The 27,073-nt window shown below is 44.4% G+C and overlaps 1 protein-coding gene across 1 annotated transcript in view; it reads left to right on the forward strand.

The window, feature by feature from the left end:
• STAC (SH3 and cysteine rich domain) overlaps positions 1-27,073 on the forward strand; it is a 564,997-nt gene that overhangs the window by 475,302 nt on the left and 62,622 nt on the right. Inside the window, exon 8 of the mRNA XM_040433343.1 lies at positions 23,947-24,029. Coding sequence (XP_040289277.1) covers positions 23,947-24,029 — 83 coding nt within the window. The remainder of the gene's footprint in view (positions 1-23,946; positions 24,030-27,073) is intronic.

Here is a 27,073-nt window from a genome sequence, read left to right on the forward strand (position 1 = left end):
TTACATTCAGAGATTTTAAATACCGCCATTTGGTGCACCAATATTGAATTCAGGCCTACACTGGTTCAGGCCCTGTGAGATACACCCTCTACATACAGGGGTTTGAATCAGGGATTTGAAATACAGCCATTTTGTGCAAAGATATTTACTTCAGGCCTACACTAATTCAGGGCGTGTGAGATCCCCCCTATACAGACAGGGGTTTGATTCAGCCATTTGAAGTACAGCCATTTTTAATTCAGCCATTTTGTGCAAAGATATATTTACTTCAGGCCTACAGTGGTTCAGGCCTTGTGAGATACCCCCTCTACATACAGGGGTTTGAATCAGCCATTTGAAATACAGCCATTTGAAATACAGCCATTTTGTGCAAAGATATATTTACTTCAGGCCTACACTGCTTCAGGGCGTGTGAGATCCCCCTATACATACAGGGGTTTGATTCAGCCTTTTGAAATACAGCCATTTTGTGCAAAGATATATTTACTTCAGGCCTACACTGATTCAGGGCGTGTGTGATCCCCCCTATACATATAGGGGTTTGATTCAGCTATTTGAAATACAGCCATTTTGTGCAAAGAAATCTTTAATTCAGGCCTACACTGATTCAGCCATTTGAAATACAGCCATTTTGTGCAAAGAATTTTTTTATATTTTTTTTATATATTTCTTTATTAACGTTTTAAAATTACATAGTGATTCACAACAACAATAACTTATCCTGTACATTATAAGTTCTAATCAGCATTCATTTTATGTTAAGCCCGGCATATTTACTGTATTGATCAAAGATCTGGAGTATTCTGGTTACTGATGCATGCTTACCCACAAACAAAATATCATCTGCGTATAAAGCAATTTTTTCCTCATGAACACCAAACCTGAACCCCACTATTTCTTTATCTTGTCTAATCATGTTGGCCATGGGTTCCAGGGCAAGGGCGAAGAGCAAAGAAATCTTTAATTGAGGCCTACACTGATTCAGGGCGTGTGAGATCCCCCTATACATACAGGGGTTTGATTCAGCCATTTGAAATACGGCCATTTTTTGCAAAGATATATTTACTTCAGGCCTACACTGGTTCAGACCGTGTGAGATACCCCCCTACATACAGGGGTTTGAATCAGCCCTTTGAAATATAGCCATTTAAAATACAGCCATTTTGTGCAAAGATATATTTACTTCAGGCCTACACTGATTCAGGGCGTGTGTGATCCCCCCTATACATACAGGGGTTTGATTCAGCCATTTGAAATACCGTATACATACAGGGGTTTGATTCAGCCATTTGAAATACCGCATTTTATATTTGTATACTGCGGCGGGGGGGGGCAATCTGTGGATGACAGTTTTATGGGGAACATCTGTGGATGGCACTGTTAAGGGGGGGGGGGGTCTGTGGATGGCACTGTTATGGACTGGGGGGTCTGTGGATGGCACATATATAACAGTGCCACCCACAGATCCCCCATAACAGTGCCAACCACAGATGCCCCTGTAACAGTGATACCCACAGATCCCCCCTGTAACAGTGTCATCCACAGATCCCCCCTGTAACAGTGCCAGCCACAGATCCCCCCTGTAACAGTGCCAGCCACAGATCCCCGCCGTAACAGTGCCAGCCACAGATCCCCCCATAACAGTGTCCGTCACAGATCCCCCCATAAGTGTCCGTCACAGATCCCCCCCATAACAGTGCGTCATCCACAGATCCCCCCATAACAGTGCATCATCCACAGATCCCCCCCATAACAGTGCATCATCCACAGATCCCCCCATAACAGTGCATCATCCACAGATCCCCCCCATAACAGTGCCATCCACAGATCCCCAGTAATAGTGCCATCCACAGACAACCATTAGTTCCAAACCCACCAAAAGCACACCTTTTGGTTAAAAATATTTTTTTTCTTATTTTCCTCCCCAAAAACCTAGGTGTGTCTTATGGGCCGGTGCGTCTTATAGGGCGAAAAATACGGTACAGCCATTTGAAATACAGCCATTTTGTGCAAATAAATCTTTAATTCAGGCCTACACTGATTCAGGGCGTGTAAGATCCCCCCTATACATACAGGGGTTTGATTCAGCCATTTGAAATACAGCCATTTGAAATAAGGCCATTTTTTGCAAAGATATATTTACTTCAGGCCTACACTGGTTCAGACCGTGTGAGATACCCCCCTACATACAGGGGTTTGAATCAGGCATTTGAAATATAGCCATTTAAAATACAGCCATTTTGTGCAAGGAAATCTTTAATTGAGGCCTAGTCTGGCTCAGGCCGTGTGAGATACACCCTTTACATACTGTCGTTCTTTTCTTCTATTAATTAAACACCCATTAAGGGCAAGATCCTAAATTCAAAAAATATGAGGAGAGCGTCAAATAAGGGACGTGGCCCAGGTCGTGGTGCTGCTGGTGGAGTTCCTGTTGCAGGGAGAGGACGTGGTCGATCTGTGCCAGCTACACGCATAAGTGAAACCCCTTCCTCAGGTGCGAGTAGGCGACAAAACTTGCAGCTGTATTTGGTCGGGCCTAATGCTGCTCTACGAATGGCGAGGCCTGAACAAGTACAGGAGATAGTAGATTGGGTTGCTGATAGGGATGAGCGAACCCAAACTGTATAGTACGGGTTCGTACCGAATTTTGGGGTGTCCGTGACACGGACCCGAACCCGAACATTTTCGTAAAAGTCTGGGTTCGGGTTCGGTGTTCGGCGCTTTCTTGGCGCTTTTTGAAAGGCTGCAAAGCAGCCAATCAACAAGCATCATACTACTTGCCCCAAGAGGCCATCACAGCCATGCCTACTATTGGCATGGCTGTGATTGGCCAGTGCAGCATGTGACCCAGCCTCTATATAAGCTTGGGTCAAGTAGCGCTGCACATCACTCTGCTGATACAAGCGTAGGGAGAGGTTGCAGCTGCGACGTTAGGGCGAGATTAGGCAGATTAACTCCTCCAAAAGACTTCATTCAGTGATCGATCTACAGCTGTGGATCATTGAAGTGCTGATATTCAATTGCTCACTGTTTTTAGGCTGCCCAGAGCGTTTTTATATCACTTTTTTCTGGGGTGATCGGCGGCTACCACCAAGTACATTTAACCATCAATAGTGTGGTTATTTTTTGCTATATCCTACATCAGGGTCAAGCTTTCATCAAGTGCATTTAACCATCAATAGTGTGGTTATTTTTTGGCCATATACTACATCAGGGGCAAGCTGAGCTTGTGTCACCCAAGTGCATTTAACCATCAATAGTGTGGTTATTTTTAGCTATATCCTACATCAGGGTCAAGCTTTCATCAAGTGCATTTAACCATCAATAGTGTGGTTATTTTTTGGACATATACTACATCAGGGGCAAGTTGAGCCTGTCACCCAGCGCCTAAAAAATAGGCCTCACATTTTTATTCATCCAAATCTGTACTGTTTTAGCTGGTCAAGTTATTGTTTGTGAACGTCAAAGCACAGTTTTTGTTCTGGGTTGAAAAACAATTCCCAAATTTGCAATTCTCAAAATTAGTGGTTTCTGCTGTATCAGGCCTACTTTAAATCTATCCCTAAAAGGGTATATTAGATTCAAGGTGCTGATAGGGTCATTCTCAAAAACTTAACACACACGCTACAGTGCAGATCCAAGTCTAATTCTGTGATTAAACGTATACCTGTCACCCAGCGCCTAAAAAATAGGCCTCACATTTATATTCAGCTAAATCTGTCATTACTGGTGTGCCTGTATTAGTGTAATACGGTACCTAAATAGATAGCCAGATAGTGTTAGGTGTCTGTAAAAAAAGGACTGAATTTTAATTCAATACATTGGCCCGAATAATATTTTTCTTATTGTGGTGAACGGTAACAATGAGGAAAACATCTAGTAAGGGACGCGGACGTGGACATGGTCGTGGTGTTGTTAGTGGACCCTCTGGTGCTGGGAGAGGACGTGGCTGTTCTGCCACAGCCACACGTCCTAGTGTACCAACTACCTCAGGTCCCAGTAGCCGCCAGAATTTACAGGGATATTTGGTGGGGCCCAATGCCGTTCTAAGGATGGTAAGGCCTGAGCAGGTACAGGCATTAGTCAATTGGGTGGCCGACAGTGCATCCAGCACGTTCACATTATCTCCCACCCAGTCTTCTGCAGAAAGCGCACAGATGGCGCATGAAAACCAAGCCCATCAGTCTGTCACATCACCCCCATGCATATCAGGGAAACTGTCTGAGCCTCAAGTTATGCAGCAGTCTCTTATGCTGTTTGAAGACTCTGCTGGCAGGGTTTTCCAAGGGCATCCACCTAGCCCTTCCCCAGGGGTGGAAGAGATAGAATGCACTAACGCACAACCACTTATGTTTCCTGATGATGAGGACATGGGAATACCACCTCAGCACGTCTCTGATGATGATGAAACACAGGTGCCAACTGCTGCGTCTTTCTGCAGTGTGCAGACTGAACAGGAGGTCAGGGATCAATACTGGGTGGAAGACGATGCAGGGGACCATGAGGTCCTAGACCCCACATGGAATGAAGGTCGTGCCACTGACTTTCACAGTTCAGAGGAAGAGGCAGTGGTGAGACCGAGCCAACAGCGTAGCAAAAGAGGGAGCAGTGGGCAAAATCAGAACACCCGCCGCCAAGAGACTCCGCCTGCTACTGACCGCCGCCATCTGGGACTGAGCACCCCAAAGGCAGCTTCAAGGAGTTCCCTGGCATGGCACTTTTTCAAACAATGTGCTGACGACAAGACCCGAGTGGTTTGCACGCTGTGCCATCAGAGCCTGAAGCGAGGCATTAACGTTCTGAACCTTAGCACAACCTGCATGACCAGGCACCTGCATGCAAAGCATGAACTGCAGTGGAGTAAACACCTTAAAAACAAGGAAGTCACTCAGGCTCCCCCTGCTACCTCTTCTGCTGCTGCCGCCTTGGCCTCTTCCTCCGCCTCTGGAGGGACGTTGGCACTTGCCGCCCAGCAAACATGGGATGTACCACCAACACCACCACCTGCGTCACCAAGCATCTCAACCATGTCACACGGCAGCGTTCAGCTCTCCATCTCACAAACATTTGAGAGAAAGCGTAAATTCCCACCTAGCCACCCTCGATCCCTGGCCCTGAATGCCAGCATTTCTAAACTACTGGCCTATGAAATGCTGTCATTTAGGCTGGTGGACACAGACAGCTTCAAACAGCTCATGTCGCTTGCTGTCCCACAGTATGTTGTTCCCAGCCGGCACTACTTCTCCAAGACAGCCGTGCCTTCCCTGCACAACCAAGTATCCGATAAAATCAAGTGTGCACTGCGCAACGCCATCTGTGGCAAGGTCCACCTAACCACAGATACGTGGACCAGTAAGCACGGCCAGGGACGCTATATCTCCCTATCTGCACACTGGGTAAATGTAGTAGCGGCTGGGCCCCAGGCGGAGAGCTGTTTGGCGCACGTCCTTCCGCCGCCAAGGATCGCAGGGCAACATTCTTTGCCTCCTGTCTCCTCCTCCTCCTACTCAGCTTCCTCCTCCTCTTCTTCCACCTGCTCATCCAGTCAGCCACACACCTTCACCACCAACTTCAGCACAGCCCGGGGTAAACGTCAGCAGGCCGTTCTGAAACTCATATGTTTGGGGGACAGGCCCCACACCACACAGGAGTTGTGGCGGGGTATAGAACAACAGACCGACGAGTGGTTGCTGCCGGTGAGCCTCAAGCCTGGCCTGGTGGTGTGCGATAATGGGCGAAATCTCGTTGCAGCTCTGGGACTAGCCGGTTTGACGCACATCCCTTGCCTGGCGCATGTGCTGAATTTGGTGGTGCAGAAGTTCATTCACAACTACCCCGACATGTCAGAGCTGCTGCATAAAGTGCGGGCCGTCTGTTCGCGCTTCCGGCGTTCACACCCTGCCGCTGCTCGCCTGTCTGCGCTACAGCGTAACTTCGGCCTTCCCGCTCACCGCCTCATATGCGACGTGCCCACCAGGTGGAACTCCACCTTGCACATGCTGGACAGACTGTGCGAGCAGCAGCAGGCCATAGTGGAGTTTCAGCTGCAGCACGCACGGGTCAGTCGCACTGCGGATCAGCCCCACTTCAACACCAATGACTGGGCCTCCATGCGAGACCTGTGTGCCCTGTTGCGCTGTTTCGAGTACTCCACCAACATGGCCATTGGCGATGACGCCGTTATCAGCCATTATCAGCGTTAAAATACCACTTCTATGTCTCCTTGAGAAAACACTTAGGGCGATGATGGAAGAGGAGGTGGCCCAGGAGGAAGAGGAGGAAGAGGGGTCATTTTTAGCACTTTCAGGCCAGTCTCTGTGCGAGCAGCAGCAGGCCATAGTGGAGTTTCAGCTGCAGCACGCACGGGTCAGTCGCACTGCGGATCAGCCCCACTTCAACACCAATGACTGGGCCTCCATGCGAGACCTGTGTGCCCTGTTGCGCTGTTTCGAGTACTCCACCAACATGGCCATTGGCGATGACGCCGTTATCAGCCATTATCAGCGTTAAAATACCACTTCTATGTCTCCTTGAGAAAACACTTAGGGCGATGATGGAAGAGGAGGTGGCCCAGGAGGAAGAGGAGGAAGAGGGGTCATTTTTAGCACTTTCAGGCCAGTCTCTTCGAAGTGACTCAGAGGGAGGTTTTTTGCAACAGCAGAGGCCAGGTACAAATGTGGCCAGACAGGGCCCACTACTGGAGGACGAGGATGAGGAGGAGGTGGAGGAGGATGAGGATGAAGCAGGCTCACAGCGGGCTGGCACCCAACGCAGCTCGGGCCCATCACTGGTGCGTGGCTGGGGGGAAACACAGGACGATGACGATACGCCTCCCACAGAGGACAGCTTGTCCTTACCTCTGGGCAGCCTGGCACACATGAGCGACTACATGCTGCAGTGCCTGCGCAACGACAGCAGAGTTGCCCACATTTTAACGTGTGCGGACTACTGGGTTGCCACCCTGCTGGATCCCCAGTACAAAGACAATGTGCCCACCTTACTTCCTACACTGGAGCGTGATAGGAAGATGCGCGAGTACAAGCGCACGTTGGTAGACGCGCTACTGAGAGCATTCCCAAATGCCACAGGGGAACCAGTGGAAGCCCAAGGCGAAGGCAGAGGAGGAGCAAGAGGTCGCCAACACAGCTGTGTCACGGCCAGCTCCTCTGAGGGCAGGGTTAGCATGGCAGAGATGTGGAAAAGTTTTGTCACCACACCACAGCTAACTGCACCACCACCTGATACGGAACGTGTTAGCAGGAGGCAACATTTCAATAACATGGTGGAACAGTACCTGTGCACACCCCTCCACGTACTGACTGATGGTTCGGCCCCATTCAACTTCTGGGTCTCCAAATTGTCCACGTGGCCAGAGCTAGCCTTTTATGCCTTGAAGGTGCTGGCCTGCCCGGCGGCCAGCGTTTTGTCTGAACGTGTATTCAGCACGGCAGGGGGCGTCATTACAGACAAACGCAGCCACCTGTCTACAGCCAATGTGGACATGCTGACGTTCATAAAAATGAGCCAGCCATGGATCCCACAGGACCTGTCCATCCCTTGTGCAGATTAGACATTAACTACCTCCCCTTAACAATATATTATTGTACTCCAGGGCACTTCCTCATTCAATCCTATTTTTATTTTCATTTTACCATTATATTGCGGGGCAACCCAAAGTTGAATGAACCTCTCCTCTGTCTGGGTGCCGGGGCCTAAATATGTGACAGTGGCCTGTTCCAGTGGTGGGTGACGTGAAGCCTGATTCTCTGCTATAACATGAAGACTGATTCTGTGCTGACATGAAGCCAGATTCTCTGTTACGGGACCTCTCTCCTCTGCCTGGGTGCCTGGGCCTAAATATGTGACAGTGGCCTGTTCCAGTTGTGGGTGACGTGAAGCCTGATTCTCTGCTCTGACTTGAAGACTGATTCTGTGCTGACATGAAGCCAGATTCTCTGTTACGGGACCTCTCTCCTCTGTCTGGGTGCCGGGGCCTAAATATGTGACAGTGGCCTGTTCCAGTGGTGGGTGACGTGAAGCCTGATTCTCTGCTATGACATGAAGCCAGATTCTCTGTTACGGGACCTCTCTCCTCTGACTGGGTGCCGGGGCCTAAATATGTGACAGTGGCCTGTTCCAGTGGTGGGTGACGTGAAGCCTGATTCTCTGCTATGACATGAAGACTGATTCTCTGCTGACATGAAGCCAGATTCTCTGTTACGGGACCTCTCTCCTCTGACTGGGTGCCTGGGCCTAAATATGTGACAGTGGCCTGTTCCAGTGGTGGGTGACGTGAAGCCTGATTCTCTGCTATGACATGAAGACTGATTCTCTGCTGACATAAAGCCAGATACTCTGTTACGGGACCTCTCTCCTCTGCCTGGGTGCCTGGGCCTAAATATGTGACAGTGGCCTGTTCCAGTGGTGGGTGACGTGAAGCCTGATTCTCTGCTATGACATGAAGACTGATTCTCTGCTGACATGAAGCCAGATTCTCTGTTACGGGACCTCTCTCCTCTGCCTGGGTGCCTGGGCCTAAATATGTGACAGTGGCTTGTTCCAGTGGTGGGTGACGTTAAGCCTGATTCTCTGCTATGACATGAAGACTGATTCTCTTCTGACATGAAGCCAGATTCTCTGTTACGGGACCTCTCTCCTCTGTCTGGGTGCCTGGGCCTAAATATGTGACAGTGGCCTGTTCCAGTGGCGGGTGACGTGAAGCCTGATTCTCTGCTATGACATGAAGACTGATTCTCTGCTGACATGAAGCCAGATTCTCTGTTACGGGACCTCTCTCCTCTGCCTGGGTGGCTGGGCCTAAATATGTGACAGTGGCCTGTTCCAGTGGTGGGTGACGTGAAGCCTGATTCTCTGCTATGACATGAAGACTGATTCTCTGCTGACATGAAGCCAGATTCTCTGTTACGGGACCTCTCTCCTCTGCCTGGGTGCCTGGGCCTAAATATGTGACAGTGGCCTGTTCCAGTGGTGGGTGACGTGAAGCCTGATTCTCTGCTATGACATGAAGACTGATTCTCTGCTGACATGAAGCCAGATTCTCTGTTACGGGACCTCTCTCCTCTGCCTGGGTGCCTGGGCCTAAATATGTGACAGTGGCCTGTTCCAGTGGTGGGTGACGTGAAGCCTGATTCTCTGCTATGACATGAAGACTGATTCTCTGCTGACATGAAGCCAGATTCTCTGTTACGGGACCTCTCTCCTCTGTCTGGGTGCCTGGGCCTAAATATGTGACAGTGGCCTGTTCCAGTGGCGGGTGACGTGAAGCCTGATTCTCTGCTATGACATGCAGACTGATTCTCTGCTGACATGAAGCCAGATTCTCTGTTACGGGACCTCTCTCCTCTGTCTGGGTGCCGGGCCTAAATATGCGACAGTGGCCTGTTCCAGTGGTGGGTGACGTGAAGCCTGATTCTCTGCTATGACATGAAGACTGATTCTCTGCTGACATGAAGCCAGAATCTCTGTTACGGGACCTCTCTCCTCTGCCTGGGTGCCTGGGCCTAAATATGTGACAGTGGCCTGTTCCAGTGGTGGGTGACGTGAAGCCTGATTCTCTGCTATGACATGAAGACTGATTCTCTGCTGACATGAAGCCAGATTCTCTGCTATGGCATGAAGAGACTGATTCTCTGCTGACGTGAAGCCAGATTCTCTGCTACGGGACCTCTGTCCAATTGATATTGGTTAATTTTTTTATTTTATTTTTTTAATTCATTTCCCTATCCACATTTGTTTGCAGGGGATTTACCTACATGTTTCTGCCTTTTGCAGCCCTCTAGCTCTGTCCTGGGCTGTTTTACAGCCTTTTTAGTGCCGAAAAGTTCGGGTCCCCATTGACTTCAATGGGGTTCGGGTCGGGTTCGGATTCCGAACCCGAACATTTCCGGGAAGTTCGGCCGAACTTCTCGAACCCGAACATCCAGGTGTTCGCTCAACTCTAGTTGCTGACAGTGGATCCAGTTCCTTCACATTGTCTCCCACCCAGTCTCCTGCTGAAAGACCACAGTTGGCACCTGCAGCCGATGTCCATCAGTCTTTCACCTCGCCCCCTTGCAAATCAGCCAAGCAGTCTGAGCCCCAAGTAATGCAGCAGTCTCTTCTGCTTTTTGATGACTCTGTTAGCAGGGTTTCCCAGGGCCATCCACCTAGCCCTGCCCCAGAAGTGGAAGAGATTGAGTGCACCGATGCCCAACCACTTATTTTTCAAGATGAGTACATGGGAGGACCATCACAGCACGTCTCGGATAATGACGAAACACAGGTGCCAACTGCTGGGGCTTTCGAAAGTTTGCAGACCGACAAGGAAGTCAGGGGTAAAGACTGGGTGGAAGATGATGTGGAGGAGGAGGAGATAGAGGAGGAGGAACCATGTTCACAGCAGGGTGGCACCCAGACCTGCTCATGGCCATCACTGGTGCGTGGATGGGGGGGATACAGAGGACACAGACGATACACCTCCTACAGAGGACAGCTTTTCGTTGCCTCTGGGCAGCCTGGCACACATGAGCGATTACATGCTGCAGTGTCTCCGCAACGACCGCCGAGTTACTAACATTCTAACTTGTGCTGATTACTGGGTGGCCACGCTGCTGGATCACCATTACAAGGACAACGTACCGTCCTTAATTCCGTCACTGGAGCGTGATCGTAAGATGCGCGAGTACAAGAGCACGCTGGCATTCCTACCTGATAGCGGGGGCACAGTGAAAGCACAAGGCGAAGGCAGAAGACGAGGAAGAGGTCGCCAATGCAGCTGGGGCACCGCCAGCACCTCAGAAGGCAGGGTTAGCATGGCCGAAATGTGGAAAAGCTTTGTCAGCACACCACAACAATCAGCATCACCAGCTGATATGGAACGTCTTAGTAGGAGGCAGCATTTCACCAACATGGTGGAGCAGTATGTGTGCACACGCCTACACATACTGAATGACAAGTCTGCCCCTTCAACTTCTGGGTCTCCAAATTGGGCACATGGCCTGAGCTTGCACTTTACGCCTTGGAGGTGCTGGCCTGCCCTGCAGCCAGTGTATTATCTGAACATGTGTTTAGCATGGCAGGGGGCGTCATCACAGACAAGCGCAGCCGCCTGTCCACAGCCAATGTGGACAAGCTCACGTTCATTAAAATGAACCAGGCATGGATCCCTCAGGACTTGTCCGTACCTTGTGCAGAATAGACATGTATACCGGCACTAAGCAGCCATTGTCATACTGCAGCGCAATTGCTCATGTTTGTATTTTGGATATTTCACACTCTTTTGGAGTGTACCTTAATTTTACAAAATTAAATTAAAACCAAAAGCCTGTGTTGGCTATCTCGTCCTCCTCCACCGTCACTTCCACCTACTCCGCTGCGTCCACCACCTCTTCAAACTCCTACTCCATATGGAACTCCACCTCATAAATCCATTTTTTTTTTTTTGTACGTGTTTTATTTTATATCATTTCACTACTTTGTCATTTACATTTTAGGGTGAAATTCACCAATTTTTGGGTGTATAGTACCACTGCTATACCTAGTAGGCCGATTAAAAAAAAAATATTGTCATTTACATTTTAGGGTGAAATTCACCAATTTTGGTGTGTATAGTACCACTGCTATACCTAGTGGAACGGTAAAAAAAAAATAAAAAAATTGTCAGTTACATTTTATGGTGAAATTAACAAATTTTTGGGTGTATAGTACCTCTACTATACCTAGTAGACAGGTTAAAAAAAAAATTGTCAGTTATATATTCTGGTGAAATTCACAAATCTTTGGGTGTAATGTACCACTCCTATACCTAGTAGACCGAAAAAAATAAAATAAATTGTCAGTTACATTTTTGGGTGAAGTTCTTAAATTTTTGGGTGTAATATACCCTCCTCTACCTAGTTGACAGCTTAATAAATTTCAATAATTTTTCTGTTACATTCTTGGGTTGATATTATACAATTTTAGACGTGAATAAACACCTGCTATGCATAGGTGACAGGGAATACATTTGTTTTAAATTATTCAGTAATTAATGTGCACCACATCCTTACATTCAATGATTAAACTTTGAAAAGTTGTCACACTTTTATGCTTTAATAATTTCTTCCATATTTCAACTCTAATTTTAAATTAGAAAAAATGGATCCTCCCTTAAATTTGGTCTCTTTTTCTCACGCTCCCTCTCCGGTTTGGAACCCTGATTCCCCGCCACCCGTAATCACCATGGTAGGCGCATAAAAGAACATCGAAAGTTGATAGAGCAGATATCAAATTGGATCGTGAACATCGCGGGGACATGCGACATGGTGGGGCAATAAGTGTGCACACACCTACACGAACTGACTGACAGGGGTCAGCCCCTGCAACTTCTGGGTCTCCAAATTGGGCACATGGCCTGAGCTTGCCCTTTACCCCTTGGAGGTGCTGGCCTGCTCTGCAGCCATTGTATTGTCTGAACGTGTGTTTAACATGACTGGAGGGGGTTATCACAGGTTATATTTCCCAATGTTTTAGGGTGTACCCTAATTTTAAAAATAAAATTTAAAACCAAAAACCAGTGTAGGCTACCTCCTCCCCCACCACCGCTTCCACCGTCACCGCCACATCCACCGCCTCCTCAACCTCCTACTCCATATGGACCTGGTCCTCCTAGATCAAGATTATTATTTTTTATTTTTACGTATTTTATGTTATTTAAAGTCATTTCCCTATCCACAGTTTGCAGAGCACTTGCCATGCTCTTAACCACATTTTGACGCCATTTGCAGCCCTCTAGCCCTTTCCATTCCATTACATTTTTACAGACATTTTAGTGCTCAAAAGTTCGGGTCCCCATTGACTTCAATGGGGTTCGGGGTCAAGTTCGGGTCCCGAACTCCAAAGTTCGGCCGAACCCGTTGAACCCGAACATCCAGGTGTCCGCTCAACTCTAATTGGCATACATCAAGCAGAGGAAACATCTAAGGAGATTGCAGAAACTACAAAAATTGGGTTAAGAACTGTCTAACGCATTATTTAAAACTGGAAGGATAGTGGGGACCCATCGTATTCGAGGAAGAAATGTGGTGGGGAGAAAAATCCTGAATGATCGCGATCACTTAAACGTTTGGTGAAATTGAATTGAAGAAAAACAACAGTCAAACTCAGGGCTATGTTAGGGAACTCAAGGGATTGGGACTGAACAGCTGCGTAAAACCACTAATCAGTGAGGTAAACCAGAAAAAAAGACTTCAATTTGCTAGGGAGCATAAAGATTGGACTATGGAGCAATGGAAGAAGGTCATGTGGTCTGATAATTCAAGATTTGACTGGTTCCAGAGTGATGGGCGCATTAGGGTAAGAAGAGAGGCAGATTAAGTGATGCACCCATCATGCCTAGTGCCTATTGTACAAGCCTGTGGGGGCAGTGCTATGATCTGGGGTTGCTGCAGTTGATCAGGTCTAGGTTTAGCAACAGTATGTGCTCCAAGAATGAGGTCAGCTGACTACCTGAACATACTGAATGACCAGGTTTTTCCATCAATGGATTTTTTCTTTGCTGATGCAACGGGCATATTCCATGATGACAATGCCAGGATTCATCGGACTCAAATTGTGAAAGAGTGGTTCAGGGAGCATGAGACATCATTTTCACACATGGATTGGCCACCACAGTGTCCAGACCTTAACCCCATGGAGAATCTTTGGGATGTGCTGGAGAAGGCTTTGCGCAGCAGTCAGACTCTACCATCATCAATGCAAAATGTTGGTGAAAAATTAATGCAACACTGGATGGAAATAAATCTTGTGACATTGCAGAAGCTTATCGAAACAATGCCACAGCGAATGCGTGCCTTAATAAAAACTAAAGGCGGTCAAACAAAATATTTTTGGTGGCGACTTTTTTTTTGGGACGGGCAGTGTGTAAGTCACAAAATATTTTACCACATATAACTGGGAATACAATTTTTTTTCCCACCAAAATAAGTCACAAAAGATTTTACCACATACAACTGCAGCACTGAATACAATTTTTTTTCTACCAAAGTAAGTCGCAAAAGATTTTACCACATACGCTGTATGAAATTTGTTTTTCCACCGAAATAATTCACAAAATATTTTAACGCATATAAGTGCAGCGCTGAACACTGAATAAAATAAATTTTTCCACCAAAATACTTCAATAAAGATTTTAGCTCATATAGCGGAGCACGGAGATGGAAAGGGTCTTCGGATTCCCCCGCACTATATGGACATCTCAGAAATGAACCGCTGCTCCCGATAGCAACTCCTAGGAAGGTCATGGAGCGTCCCGGTCATCCGGCATCTATTCGCTCCGCTAAAGGATTATTTTGAAAGTGTGTAATAGCCACACGGGGCCCCCGCGCTGCAGATTTATCATGGAGACATCATGGAGATTTAACCGCATATAACCGCAGTGCTGACTGCTGAATAAATTTTGTTTTTCGACCGAAATACTTCAATAAAGATTTCACCACATATAACCACCACACTGACTGACTGCTACCACCGCTACTTCCATAAACCCCTGCTACTTCCTGTGTAGGTAGGCTGCTGTGAAGCAGGTGCTCTACCCCGGGCATGTTTGGCTCCCGACCTCCCACTGCTGCCACCCTGCTGAATCCCAGCCATGCTTTCAACACATATAACCACCAACGTAAACTGAGAATGTATTTTTTTGTTTTTACTGAAATAGGCCACTAAACTCTTTCAACACATCTAACCGCCGCCGACGTGAGCTGAGAATGTATTTTTCTGTTTGTACTGAAATAGGCAACTAAACGCTTTCAACACATCTAACGGTCACTGACGTGAACTGAGAATGCATTTTTCACGAGGGTGTGAAGAGCCACGTCTGACTCCGTTATACCCGGGGTCAGGAAGTCGCAGCGGGTGGCTGCTCGCTCTATGTCTAAAGATAGCGCTGTTACTTAATGGTAGCTTTCTGTGTTTGCCTTGCAATCCTTTTTGTCTCACTCAGCGATCCGTAGCTTCTTCTCCTCAGCTGTTTCTTGTCTGGCACTCCCAACCTCCTTATATTCCTCTCTCCCACTTCTCTGGTTGCCAGATATAGAGCTTCCTGCCTGGACTTCTATACTGACCCACTGGAGCTGAGTTGCTGTTATCCCTGGTTGTCGTACCAGAGCATTACCCTCCGGATCCCTGTTGGTTGTTTGTTGTCGCCCACCTGGGACTATTTGTTTTGTCAGTATTGTCTGTCCTCTCCCTAGTGTTTCCCTTTAGTGTTAGTGGTGCGGACTAGTGTTCCCACCGCCCTATTCACTACGTAAGGCTCATCTTAGGGAAAGCCAGGGTTTAGGCACGTGATCGGCGTTTGGATGAGAAACCCGTCTAGGGACGTCAGGGCAGTCAGGTGCCAGCCTCAAGGTGAGTTAGGGGTCACCATCTTTCCCTCTCCCTTGGAGAGGGCCTTCCTTTTCCCGCCCTTTGCGTCACGTATGTGATCGGCACGCCGGTCGTGATAGCATTTTTCTGTTTGTACTGAAATACAAAATAACACATATAACCGCCGCACTCACTGACTGCTACAGCCGCTACTTCCGTGAACCCCTGCACCACTTCTTCCCAGGCAGGTAGGCTCTTGAAATCAGGTGCTCTACCACGGACATGTTTGGCTCCCGACCTCCCACTGCTGCTACCCTGCTGACTCCCAGTCATTTCAACACATATAGCCGCCGACATGAACTGAGAATATATTTTTCTTTTTGTACTGAAATACTCCACTGAACCCTTTTTCCACAAATAAGTGCACCAGTAAAATGCGTATATATTTTTCTATTTTTACTGAAATACGCCCCTATACGCTTTCAACAGAAATACAGTAACTGCAGAAGTGAACTGAGTATATATTTTTCTTGTTGGACTGAAATATGCCACATACGCTTTCACCAGAATTAACTACAGAAATGCAATGAGAATATATTTTTCTTTTTTTACGCCACTATACGATTTTAACAGAAATAACTGCGACAGTGGAGTGCGTATATATTTTTCTTTTTTAATGAAAAACGCCCCTATACGCTTTCCCCAGAAATAACTGCAGAAGTGACCTGAGAATATATATTTCTTGTTGGAATGAAATAGGCAACTATATGCTTTAACCAAAAAATAATTAAATAGTGCAGTGCGTATATATTTTTCTTATTTTACTGAAATATGCCCCTATACGCTTTCACCAGAAATAACTGCAACAGTGCAGTGCGTATATATTTGTCTTTTTTTTTTACTGTAATATGCCGCTATATGCTTTGACCAGACAACAGTGCAGTGCATATATATTTTTCTTGTTGTACTGAAATACGCCTCAATAAGCTTTCAACACAAATAACTGCAGAAGCAAGTATATATTTTTCTTGTCGGACTGAATAAGATACTAAGATATAAGCTACTAAAGGCTTTTCAACATAACACATGCAGCCCAATAACAAAAATCTGGAATGACAGAGCTGTCTAATGACTATTTGGATCCCCAAATAATCATTCCCTGCACTTGTAAATCACTTTCCTATCAATGTCCCTAGCACCCACCTTCTGACGTCTCTCCCTGCACTAAGATCCTCCCTATCCTTTCCCTGCACTTATAAATCCTTTTTAAAAAAAAATTTTTTAAACATAGAGGTTTTTCCAATAGCTGTCCCTAGTGCCTTCACACATCAGTCCCTGCACTCTGAACGCTGGAAAATGGCAGAATCTAAAATGGCTGCCGTATTTATAGGGCTGTGACATCACAGGGATGGCTGGTTGCCGATTGGCTGCATGCAGGCATGTCAATATGGGTGATCCCGCCATCTCAGAGTTCCTTGCCCCATGTCCTCAGTCCTCACACGTGTAGCCGCCATTTTAGAAAAAAAATTGCGATTCGTTACCACGAAGCGTGAGGAAATTCGCATTCGTTGCGAATAAAAGTTTTCAAGAAATCTGGATCCAATTCCACTTCATCAGCTTCGATTCGCATCTCTAGTGTTATCCCAGGACTAATGTAAAAAAAAAAAAGAAAATCAGCTAGAACCAGCAGTGTACCTTACATGGATCCAGATATCTCCCCAATCATTGCTCCAATTGCTCTGCTAGATTTATATCAAGCTGACATCTCAAGAAGATTGTCTTTTCTGCTGCAGCTAAGGAAACGTGGTAGTAATGAGCAGCATGGGCAATATTCGTTTTCGCGATATATCGCAAATTTTTAGCCTAATATTCACAATAAATTCGCAAAATTTCCAAAATTCTAGAATTCGTGATCTCCAGTCATTATTTTTTTGATTGTGAAAATCGGCAATGTAATATGCGTATGGCGCGCCAATACAGGTGTGGCTCACTTTTGATACATTTTTCAAACTGCTAGAAGTTTCCTGAGACTGGAGAAAATGCACAGTACAATAATTCCTATCACACTGCCTAACACCCTGCACTGGAACCTATCAACTACACTATATCACTATCTAACCTACGTTGACTATCTCCCACTAACTATCTGTATTATATATATATGAGCTAACTAACTATCTAATGTAAATGACTCAGCACAGCAATGTCACTGTTCTCTATCTCAGAACTGCAAAAAATACTGCAGAAAATGGCTGCTGGGGAGTTTCTTATATAGTAAATGGTTAGGCAACTTTCAATTGGTTGCTAGGGATGTTGCAAAGCTCTGACAAAAATATTGCAGCCTTCTCATTGGCCAACAAGCAAAAAGGGAGGGACTGATGAAAAAAAAATCTAGAATATTCACGATTACAAATATATAGCACTATATTCTATATCTTCATGAATTCTCGAAGTGCAGATATTCACGATAAAAATTTGTGATTACAATATTCGAGATCAACACTAGTGTCCATGTTCTCCCTGTCACAATTCAGGAAGCAGTTGGAAGGATAAGGCTACATTCACACAACCGTATGTGTTTTGCAGTCCGCAAATTGCGGAGCCACAAAAAAAACTGATGATGTCCGTATGGCATCTGTTTTTTTTGCAGATCCATTGTAAAACTGCCTATCCTTGTCTGCAAAATGGATAAGAATAGGACATGTTCTATTTTTTTGCAGGGCTACAGAACGGATATACGGATGCGGATAGCACAGGGTTTGCTGTCCGCATTTTTTGCGGAGCCATTGAAATGAATAAGTCTGCATCCTATCCGCAAAAAAAATGTTACAGACACGGAAACAAAATACGTTTGTGTGAATGTAGCTTAAACTTGAGCATGCGCAGCCATCTCAATGAGCCAGACAAAGAAATAAGAATGAAAACAAACAGCAGATGGCACTATACAGATACATTTTATTAAATAACTTGGTGGCTTCACAAAATTTTTAATTACATGCAGTTACAAAAGAATTCAGATCCAGGTGCTGGTTTGAAAACTGTAGAATACTTTTCATAGGACAACCCTTATAAGTTACAGAGGTGTGCTTTGGGCTTCTTCAGGTATAGTAGCAGGGTTACCACTGCATTCCCTATGACTCTGCCCCTATACTTGACCTATGATCACTTATTATTAATTATCATATAAAAAGACTAATCAAATTCAATTAATAATTAAACTTTTTGTACAGTATATTATGTATATTGTATATTTTGTTCATTTTTGTTTATTATGCTCATGTAACTGTTTTATGTAAAATCTGCAATAATGTAGAGAACACCTTTGGTAATTTTTTTTTTTCAATTTACATGATAGAAATATGTGCCCATGCTCTTGCTATCTCAGCTCAGGAGGCATGGACACATGGCATGTGCAGCCATCTCAGTGAGCCGGACAAAGAAATAGGAATAAAAACAAACAGCATGTGGTGCTATACAGATATATTTTATTGAATAACTCAGTGGTTACCCAAAATGTTTCATTATATGCAGTAACAAAAGAATTCAGATCCAGGTGCTGGTTTCAAAACTAGAATACTATTCATGGGTATGATGCTTATTATTGATACCTATGATCACTTATTATCATATAAAAAGTATAATTATTAATTGAATTTGATTAGCTGCTCATATAACCTTTTTGTGTAAAATCTGCAACAATGTAGAGAACAACTTTGATAAATGTTTTCTTACTTTCAACCATACAAATATGTGCATATAAATATTTTTCAACTCCGCCAAAATTTAAAGCATCTTCTCTTGTTTTTAACCTACACATTTGAAGTGACTGAGACGCTGAAAATCTGAGAGTATACACTGTGTGAGCACAAATAGATTTGAAGACACTGTAAAAAAATTTAATAGATTGTAAGTCTTCTCGGCCAGTGTCTTCCCTCCCTCTGCACCAGCCTGTCATTCACTTAATCCATTATTGTACTTTTTTTTTAATGTAAACCATTTTCATGTGTATGGCACCCTGGCATTAACAGCACTTTAAAGAAATAATAATAATGTTGTTTTATTTAACACCTTCAAGACCATGCAATTTTCTATTTTTGTGCTTCCGTTTTTTACTCTCTGCCTTCTTAACTCCTTCTATCCCGAGCCAGTTTTCTCCTTCCTGCCCAGGCCATTTTTTGCAAATCTGACATGTGTCACTTTATGTGGTAATAACTTTAAAACGTTTTTACGTATACAGGCCATTCTGAGACTATTTTCTCGTCACATATCGTACTTCATGACAGTGGTAAAAATGAGTGAAAAAAAATCATTTATATTTATAAAAAAATACCAAATTTACCAAAAATTGGGAAAAATTTGCAAATTTCCACATTTCAATTTCTCTACTTTTATAATAGATAGTAATACCTCCAAAAATAGTAATTACTTTACATTCCCTATATGTCTAGTTCATGTTTGGATCATTTTGAAGATGACATTTTATTTTTTTGGGACGCTATAAGGCTTAGAATTTTTGAAGCAAATCTTAAAATTTTTAACAATATTTTGAAAAAAACAAATTTTTCAGGACCAGTTCAGTTATGAAGTCACTTTCTGGGGCTTGGATATTAGAAACCACCCATAAATCACCCCATTTAAGAAAATACACCCCTCAAGGTATTGAAAACTGATTTTACAAACTTTGTCAACCCTTTAGGTGCCCCGCGAGATGAAAGGAAAATGGGAATGAAATTTCAAAATCAACATTTTTTTTTTTTGCAGATTTTAAATTTTAATCTATTTTTCCTTCAACACATTAAGAGTTAACAATTAAACAAAACTCAAAATCTATTACCCTGAATCTGGATTTTACAGAAACACCCCATGTGTGCTCAAAAACTAAAGTATGGCTGCACAGCAGGCTTCAGAGTGGAAGGAGCACCATATGGCGTTAGGAGAGTTAATTTAGCTGGAATGGTAATTGGGAGCTATGTCGCATGTGAAGACACTCTGAGCTGGCTCTACAGTGGAAACCCCCAAAAAGTCACCCCATTCTGGAAACTATACCCCTCAAGGAATATGTGTAGAGAGCACTTTTAGCCATTGGGCGTTTCACAGAATTAGGAAACGCTTGGCTGTGAAAATGAAAAATTATTTTTTTTTCCCCAAAAAGTTGCTTTACAGCCACATTTTTAACTTTAACAAGGGGTAAAAGGACAAAATGCATCCCACATTTTGTTCCCCATTTCCCCCTGAATACGCCAACAGCCCATATGTGCTCAAAAAATGATGCATGGACGCACAGCAGGCTTCAGAGTGGAAGGAGCACCATATGGCGTTAGGAGAGCGGATTTAGCTGGAATGGTAATTGGGAGCTATGTCGCATGTGAAGACACCCTGAGGTGGCCCTACAGTGGAAACCCCCAAAAAGTGACCCCATTCTGGAAACTACACCCCTCAAGGAATATTTCAAGGTGTGTAGTGAGCACTTTGACCCATCGGGCGTTTCACAGAATTAGGAAACGCTTGGCTGTGAAAATGAAGAATTACATTTTTTTCCCAAAAAAGTTGCTTTACACCCACATTTTTCACTTTCACAAGGGGTAACAGGCCTGAATAAACAGACATGGATTTTAGGTGCCATGTCGCATTAAAAAAATTCATGAGGTCCCCAAAAATTGCAAAACCCCAAAAAATTACCCCATTTTGGAAATTGTACCCCTGTATGAACATTTTAAGTGGTGGAAAGGGCACTTTTGACCTAGCAGTTGTCTCACAGAAAAGAATATGTAGTGGTTGTTGGAAAGTGTGTATACTGTACAAGCGAGGTGGACTAAATCAGAGATATTACAGGGAGCATAAAGGATAAAATTAATAATCCATGGATGAGTGGTAGGTTCGGAAACAATCCTTTATGCAGAGGCCAGGTTTATCAGGGCAGGTGTCGCACTGATAAATGGTGTCCTTTCGTATTCTTTCGTATTTCGTAATGGTTGCTCACATGTATTTTCCCATTAGATGGGTGTCCTAGATGTACAACCAGCACCTACTAGATATTTAGAGTATTAACAATTGATATACCATGATAGTTTTAGTTGGTAATACCCCTTTAAGTTTTATTTTTGGCTCTTGGGATTGGGTTAGATTGAAAGTATCGCCCCTAACAGAAAAAGCTGTCCCACTTGTAGGGCAGGAGAGCGCTGTGGTTGGAGAAGTGGGTATGCCAGTATTGATTAATATTCAATGTGTACTGTCAAATAACCTGCAAAAGAGTGCAGCCAAGAACAGCAATCATTTGCATATTGCCCCCTAACCAGCCAAACCCCATACCAGCAACACCCCTGTTTAAAGGTGCATTAAAGGTGCTGCGTGGCCATTGACAATGAAGACCAACTATACAGTGCTGTCTTCATTATTAAATTAAAGGCAGCTGCGGGCTAATTGGCCACGCAGTTCTTTACTGCTGCAGAGCCACTCTGTGTGGCCATACTCCAAGGCAGAATGGCCCGGGTATACCTGATTGATAGCAATTAGTGACAAATTAATTCTTTGCTAACTTAGGCAAAGTTGCTGAATCAAACTTTTCTAAACTCTATTATTTAGTATAGGGAGGAACATATTTCTTGGTTGGCATATTGGTGAGGGTCCAACTTATGGCCCCATTGCAGACTAGCTAGTGAAAGGGACCGTGACGCTCAGGCAAGCGCTGCAGCCTCTTCGCTCTGTGATGTCACATCCATTGGTCATATGCTGTTTCTGTAGCTCATTCTCATTCAAGTGAATAGGATTGAGAAGCAATATCAAGCACAGCCCCTATACAATATACAGCATTGTGCTTGGTATAGCACGGAGAGGCCAAAGCGCTCATGCAACTGTAGTGGCCCTTTCAAACAGCTGATCAACAGGAGCACAAGGATTCAGACCGCCAAATATCTTATATTAATTACCTATCCCAAGGATAATCCTGACAGTCCTGAAATAATGCCTTTAAGGCTCCTTTCACACGGGCGAGAATTCCGCGCGGGTGCAATGCGTGAGGTGAATGCATTGCACCCGCACTGAATCCGTCAAAGAGTTGCTCAAATTGCAGCACGTAGGGTTTCAACTACTGTTTACAACTTGCTTCAAATGGGCATGGATGGAAGTGATGTTTTGCATCATAATTGTGCCACAATTCTGGTATACAATTCTGTCTCAAAGTAAGGCAACCAATGGCTGGTAATAAGTTAGAAAGAAGTGTCTGTCCATGCACCACAATTATCATACAGCCTGAGTCACTGTGATAAACCTAGCACAGGTCTAGAAAGCCTATCTAAGTTTATATAATCTATAAGCTCATAACACCTGTGCCAGTATGTTTTAAATGTTTTTTTTAAAGCGCAACTAAAATACTTTCTTCCGTAGCAGTCATTTTGATATATGGCTATATATAGTTTATGATTAGCGGGAAGGGTGTGACTCATGTTAATGCTCCAAGTCTCTGCTGTCCAGTGCGGTGGCTTGGCTGTCATTCACGCTGCGGATGACACGCACGGCATCCACTCGTATGAAACACCCTTACACTGCCAGATCATAGCTAACGATAGTTACTATGAACAGTTGGTAGTGATAATCTGTTCAATTCGCATACTGTGTAAAGGTCCCCTTACTCTGCAAAGACATGAATGTCCTTGCAGAGCTAATCGTGGACCTCCTGGATATTTATTTTCAATGGGCAGTATACAAGTGGTTAAAGTAAAATTTCATCTTCTAACATGACATCAATGTTGGAGCTCTTTTCCTTATACTAAGCATATACATTGATTTAAAATACAGTAAAATCAGTTGCAGACAACATCCATTTTATTAAGGCCTCATGCACACGACCGTTGTGTGCATCCGCGTCCGTTCCGTCATTTTTCACAGTTTAGCGGAGGTCCCATTCATTTCTATGGAGCTGTGAAAAAAAACTGATAGTCCTCCGTTTTTTCTCCGCGTCCGTGATCCGTGATTCCAGTCCGTCCAAAAAATATAACCTGTCCTATTCTTGTCAGTGTAAAACGGAGGACGGACTCATTCAAGTCATCTGTGTCCGTGTCCGGACACGGACCACTGAAGCCAAATCACTGACAGTGAAAAAACACTGTCGTGTTCATGAGGCCTAAAGAAAATGGCCAGCATGCATAATATATAGTGGAAATAAAAACTTGGCATGAGAAATCTGGACTGGATAAGGAGTTTGTTTTCTCAAAGAGGAAGTCTTACTGAGAATGTTCCCTGTAAGATATTTTGACTGCCTGCATCCAACACTAGGGGCGCTTACTGCATAGTGTTTTATTATTGTGCTCAAAACATTTGCTCCCTTTAGTGGTGGCTGCACCACAATTATATCTATGTACACAGTCAAGCCAGCTAACGACACGTGACTTCCTTCATGAACTACACGCTGCCAACATTGAAAGTAGAAATTGCTCCTTATAATATGACTTGACTGTTTTCTAATTAGCAAGTATCACTATTTATAAAGACATTTAATATAAACATTAAATACTGTACGTTTTCTTCATCATAATGTGATAAATGGTAATGTAATCTCCTAATGCATATTTTTGGATTCCCATTTTCTTCCTGTTTTCTTTGCTGCAGATACCACTATTTAAAGATGCAGTAGATACTTTTGTTGCCTTGTACAAATTTGTACCACAAGAAAATGAAGACTTAGCAATGAGGTAACCACTTTTTTTCTTCCAAAATACTATATCAGAAAAGCTCTGAAAGTGTTACTGGTAAAATGATGTGCATTGTTTCAATACATTAGTTTCTGACGTAGTTCAGAATTTTATCTCCTAAACTTAGGGTACTATCACACTTGCGGCAGGACGAATCCGACAGGCTGTTCACCCTGTTGGATCCGTCCTTCCGCTATTTTGCCGTACCGCCGCTCTGTCCCCATTGACTATAATGGGGATGGGGGCGGAGCTCCGGTGCAGTACGGCAGTTCGCGGTGAGAGGCCGCCGGACTAAAAAGTCGGACATGCAGGACTTTTAGTCCGGCGGCCTTTGGCCGTGCACTGCCATGCTGCGCCGGAGCTCCGCCCCGTCCCCATTATCGTCAATGGGGACGGAGCAGCGGTCCGGCGGCGGGTGAACAGCCTGTCGGATCCGTCCTGCCGCGAGTGTGAAAGTAGCCTTAGGCTACTTTCACACTAGCGTTTTTGCTTTCCGTTTCTGAGATCCGTCATGGGCTCTCAAAAGCGGTCCAAAATGGATCAGTTTTGCCCTAGTGCATTCTGAGTGAAAAAGGATCCGCTCAGAATTCACCAGTTTGCCTCCGTTCAGTAACCATTCCGCTCTGGAGGCGGACACCAAAAAGCTGCCAGCAGCGTTTTGCTGTCCGCCAGACGAAGCAGAGCCAAACGGATCCGTCCTAACACACAATATAAGTCAATGGGGATGGATCCGTTTTCTCTGACACAATAGAAATGGATCTGTCCCCCATTGACTTTCAGTGGTGTTCAAGACGGATCCGTCATGGCTATAGAAAACACAATACAACCGGATCCGTTCATGACGGATGCATGGAAGAGTTTTTGCAGATCCATGACGGTTCCGCAAAAAACGCTAATGTGAAAGTAGCCTTAGTTATGATATTATAATTAGTAAAATACTATTCATGATGTCCATGATTTTCCCAGTTAACATTACATTTCCTACTGCCATCTTATGTTATTTACTCAGCTTTGGAAATATGTTGGTTGCTTGTTTATCATTGATTTTGCTATATACTACTTTTCTGTAACTCTGTGAATTTCTTGGCACCACTAGACTTTGCAGGTGCAGATGAGTGATCTATTGAAGAACACTAAATGAAATCTGCCACCTGAAATTTTTGCACAGTTTATTCATGGCCTAATGTTACAACCGTGACAGATAAACAACTTCCAAGTAGACAGTGCTGAAAACTCATTTACCATACACCAGCTGGGACTTTTTATCACAGCACTGCTTTAAGACGGAGACGACAAAACAAGCATTATTGCTGGATATAAAAGTGGCTGTAGATCAGCCAGTCCATAAAACAAATGCAAGTGACACAATATTTGTAACAAAAAAAGTTTACTTTAAAATTTTGGTGTATATTATACTACAGTTAGGCTGGGTTCACAAAGAGCTCCTTTATGGCATTTTTGCAGACTTTTGAACTTTTTGCTGCAATGTTTTGACATGAATTTTTGGTGTTTTTTTTCCTGAAAACAAAACAACTCTGGATGATTGCGTTAAGGTTTTAGGTATCATGAAGCACTACAAAAGCATGTGTTTTTTCATAGTGGCATTCTTTAATTGCATTTTTTTGCGTTCATGGCTTAGATTTATTTTCAAACTGCTTCATGTTGTAGCAATGGTGTTTTATTCAGGTGTGTTTCCATATCTTTCTCTATAGAAAAAATGCCTGTACAAAATGCATGTCAAGCATGTATAAAGAAAATAATCTACTGAAAAGACCCCTTAGGCATCATGCACGCGACCATTGTGTGCCCGTGGCCGTATTGCGGCCCGCATACGGCAGGTCCACATAACATGGGCACCGGCCTGTGTGCACTCCGCATCACGGATGCAGACCCATTCACTTAAATGGGTCCGCAATCACGGAGATGCGGAACGAAAGCACGAATCGGAACCCCACGGAAGCACTCCGTAGTGTTTCTGGCCGTGCCTCCGCACTGCAAAAAAATAGAACTTGTCCAATTTTTTTCCGGTGCGGAGGGATCATAGACCCATTCAAGTTGAATGGCTCTCGATCCGCCCCGGCCGAAGCACGGACGTTGCCCGTGCATTGAGGACCGCAAATTGCAGTCTCCAATGCACGGAACGGACCCACAACGGTAGTGTGCATGAGGCCTTACATGAGGCTGTGTTACATGCTACTGTTTTAGATAAATCTTTTTAATTTAAAAAAAATTATGAGGCAAATTTCACATCAAAACCAGGATTCAATCCAAAATGAATAAGACTTATTTCACACTAGCATCCCATGATTTTCATCAGTTTCCTGTATATTTGAAAGAAAGAATAGTATGCACTGCCAACCAAAATGTCGGAATATAGCATTGTACTACTCTTTTTTTTAATCAAATTCTGTTTCTGAGAAACAATCTGTCAGAAAAATAGAGCAATACAGCAGCTCAGGAGGAGTTACAGACTCATTGTGGGACCATATCTACACTCAGCTTGCCAAGCATAGAAAATGTCTGCCAGATTGTTTTGCTCGCTCCTACATTAGCATTAGCCCAGTTTGGGAACATGAACATATGTATAAACCCTTAAAACCAAATGCACATCGGCCAGTTTATGCAGCTTTTACATGCAGGTTTAGCTGCAAGAACCTCTACTGATCCCAAGAATGGGAGTCTCATGTCCCCTATTTTAATAGAGCGGTGGTCAAGCGTGGGAACTGTTGATCCATTCAAACTCTATCAAATTTTTGTACTCAGCTATCTTGGGCAGTCCTATAGATTTTTGACTGTTTCTCAATTCAAATGGGAGAGATGGGACCCATTCTTATGATTAGTTGGATGCTTAGTCATTGGACCTCTTACCGATCACATCACCTATCATGTGGATAAGTACTAAGTTGTCATTGTCACCCCTGTTAATATGTAGACCATGCTAATGTCTTTATGTGACTAATGTCCTTATTTGAGAAGAGTGAATCGCAGTTGACAAAGTGGAATTTGATCCGAATTTCAGGAGAAATTCAATTCACACCGAATCA

The sequence above is a fragment of the Bufo bufo genome, chromosome 5, assembly GCF_905171765.1.
Source record: "Bufo bufo chromosome 5, aBufBuf1.1, whole genome shotgun sequence".
NCBI lineage: Eukaryota > Metazoa > Chordata > Amphibia > Anura > Bufonidae > Bufo > Bufo bufo.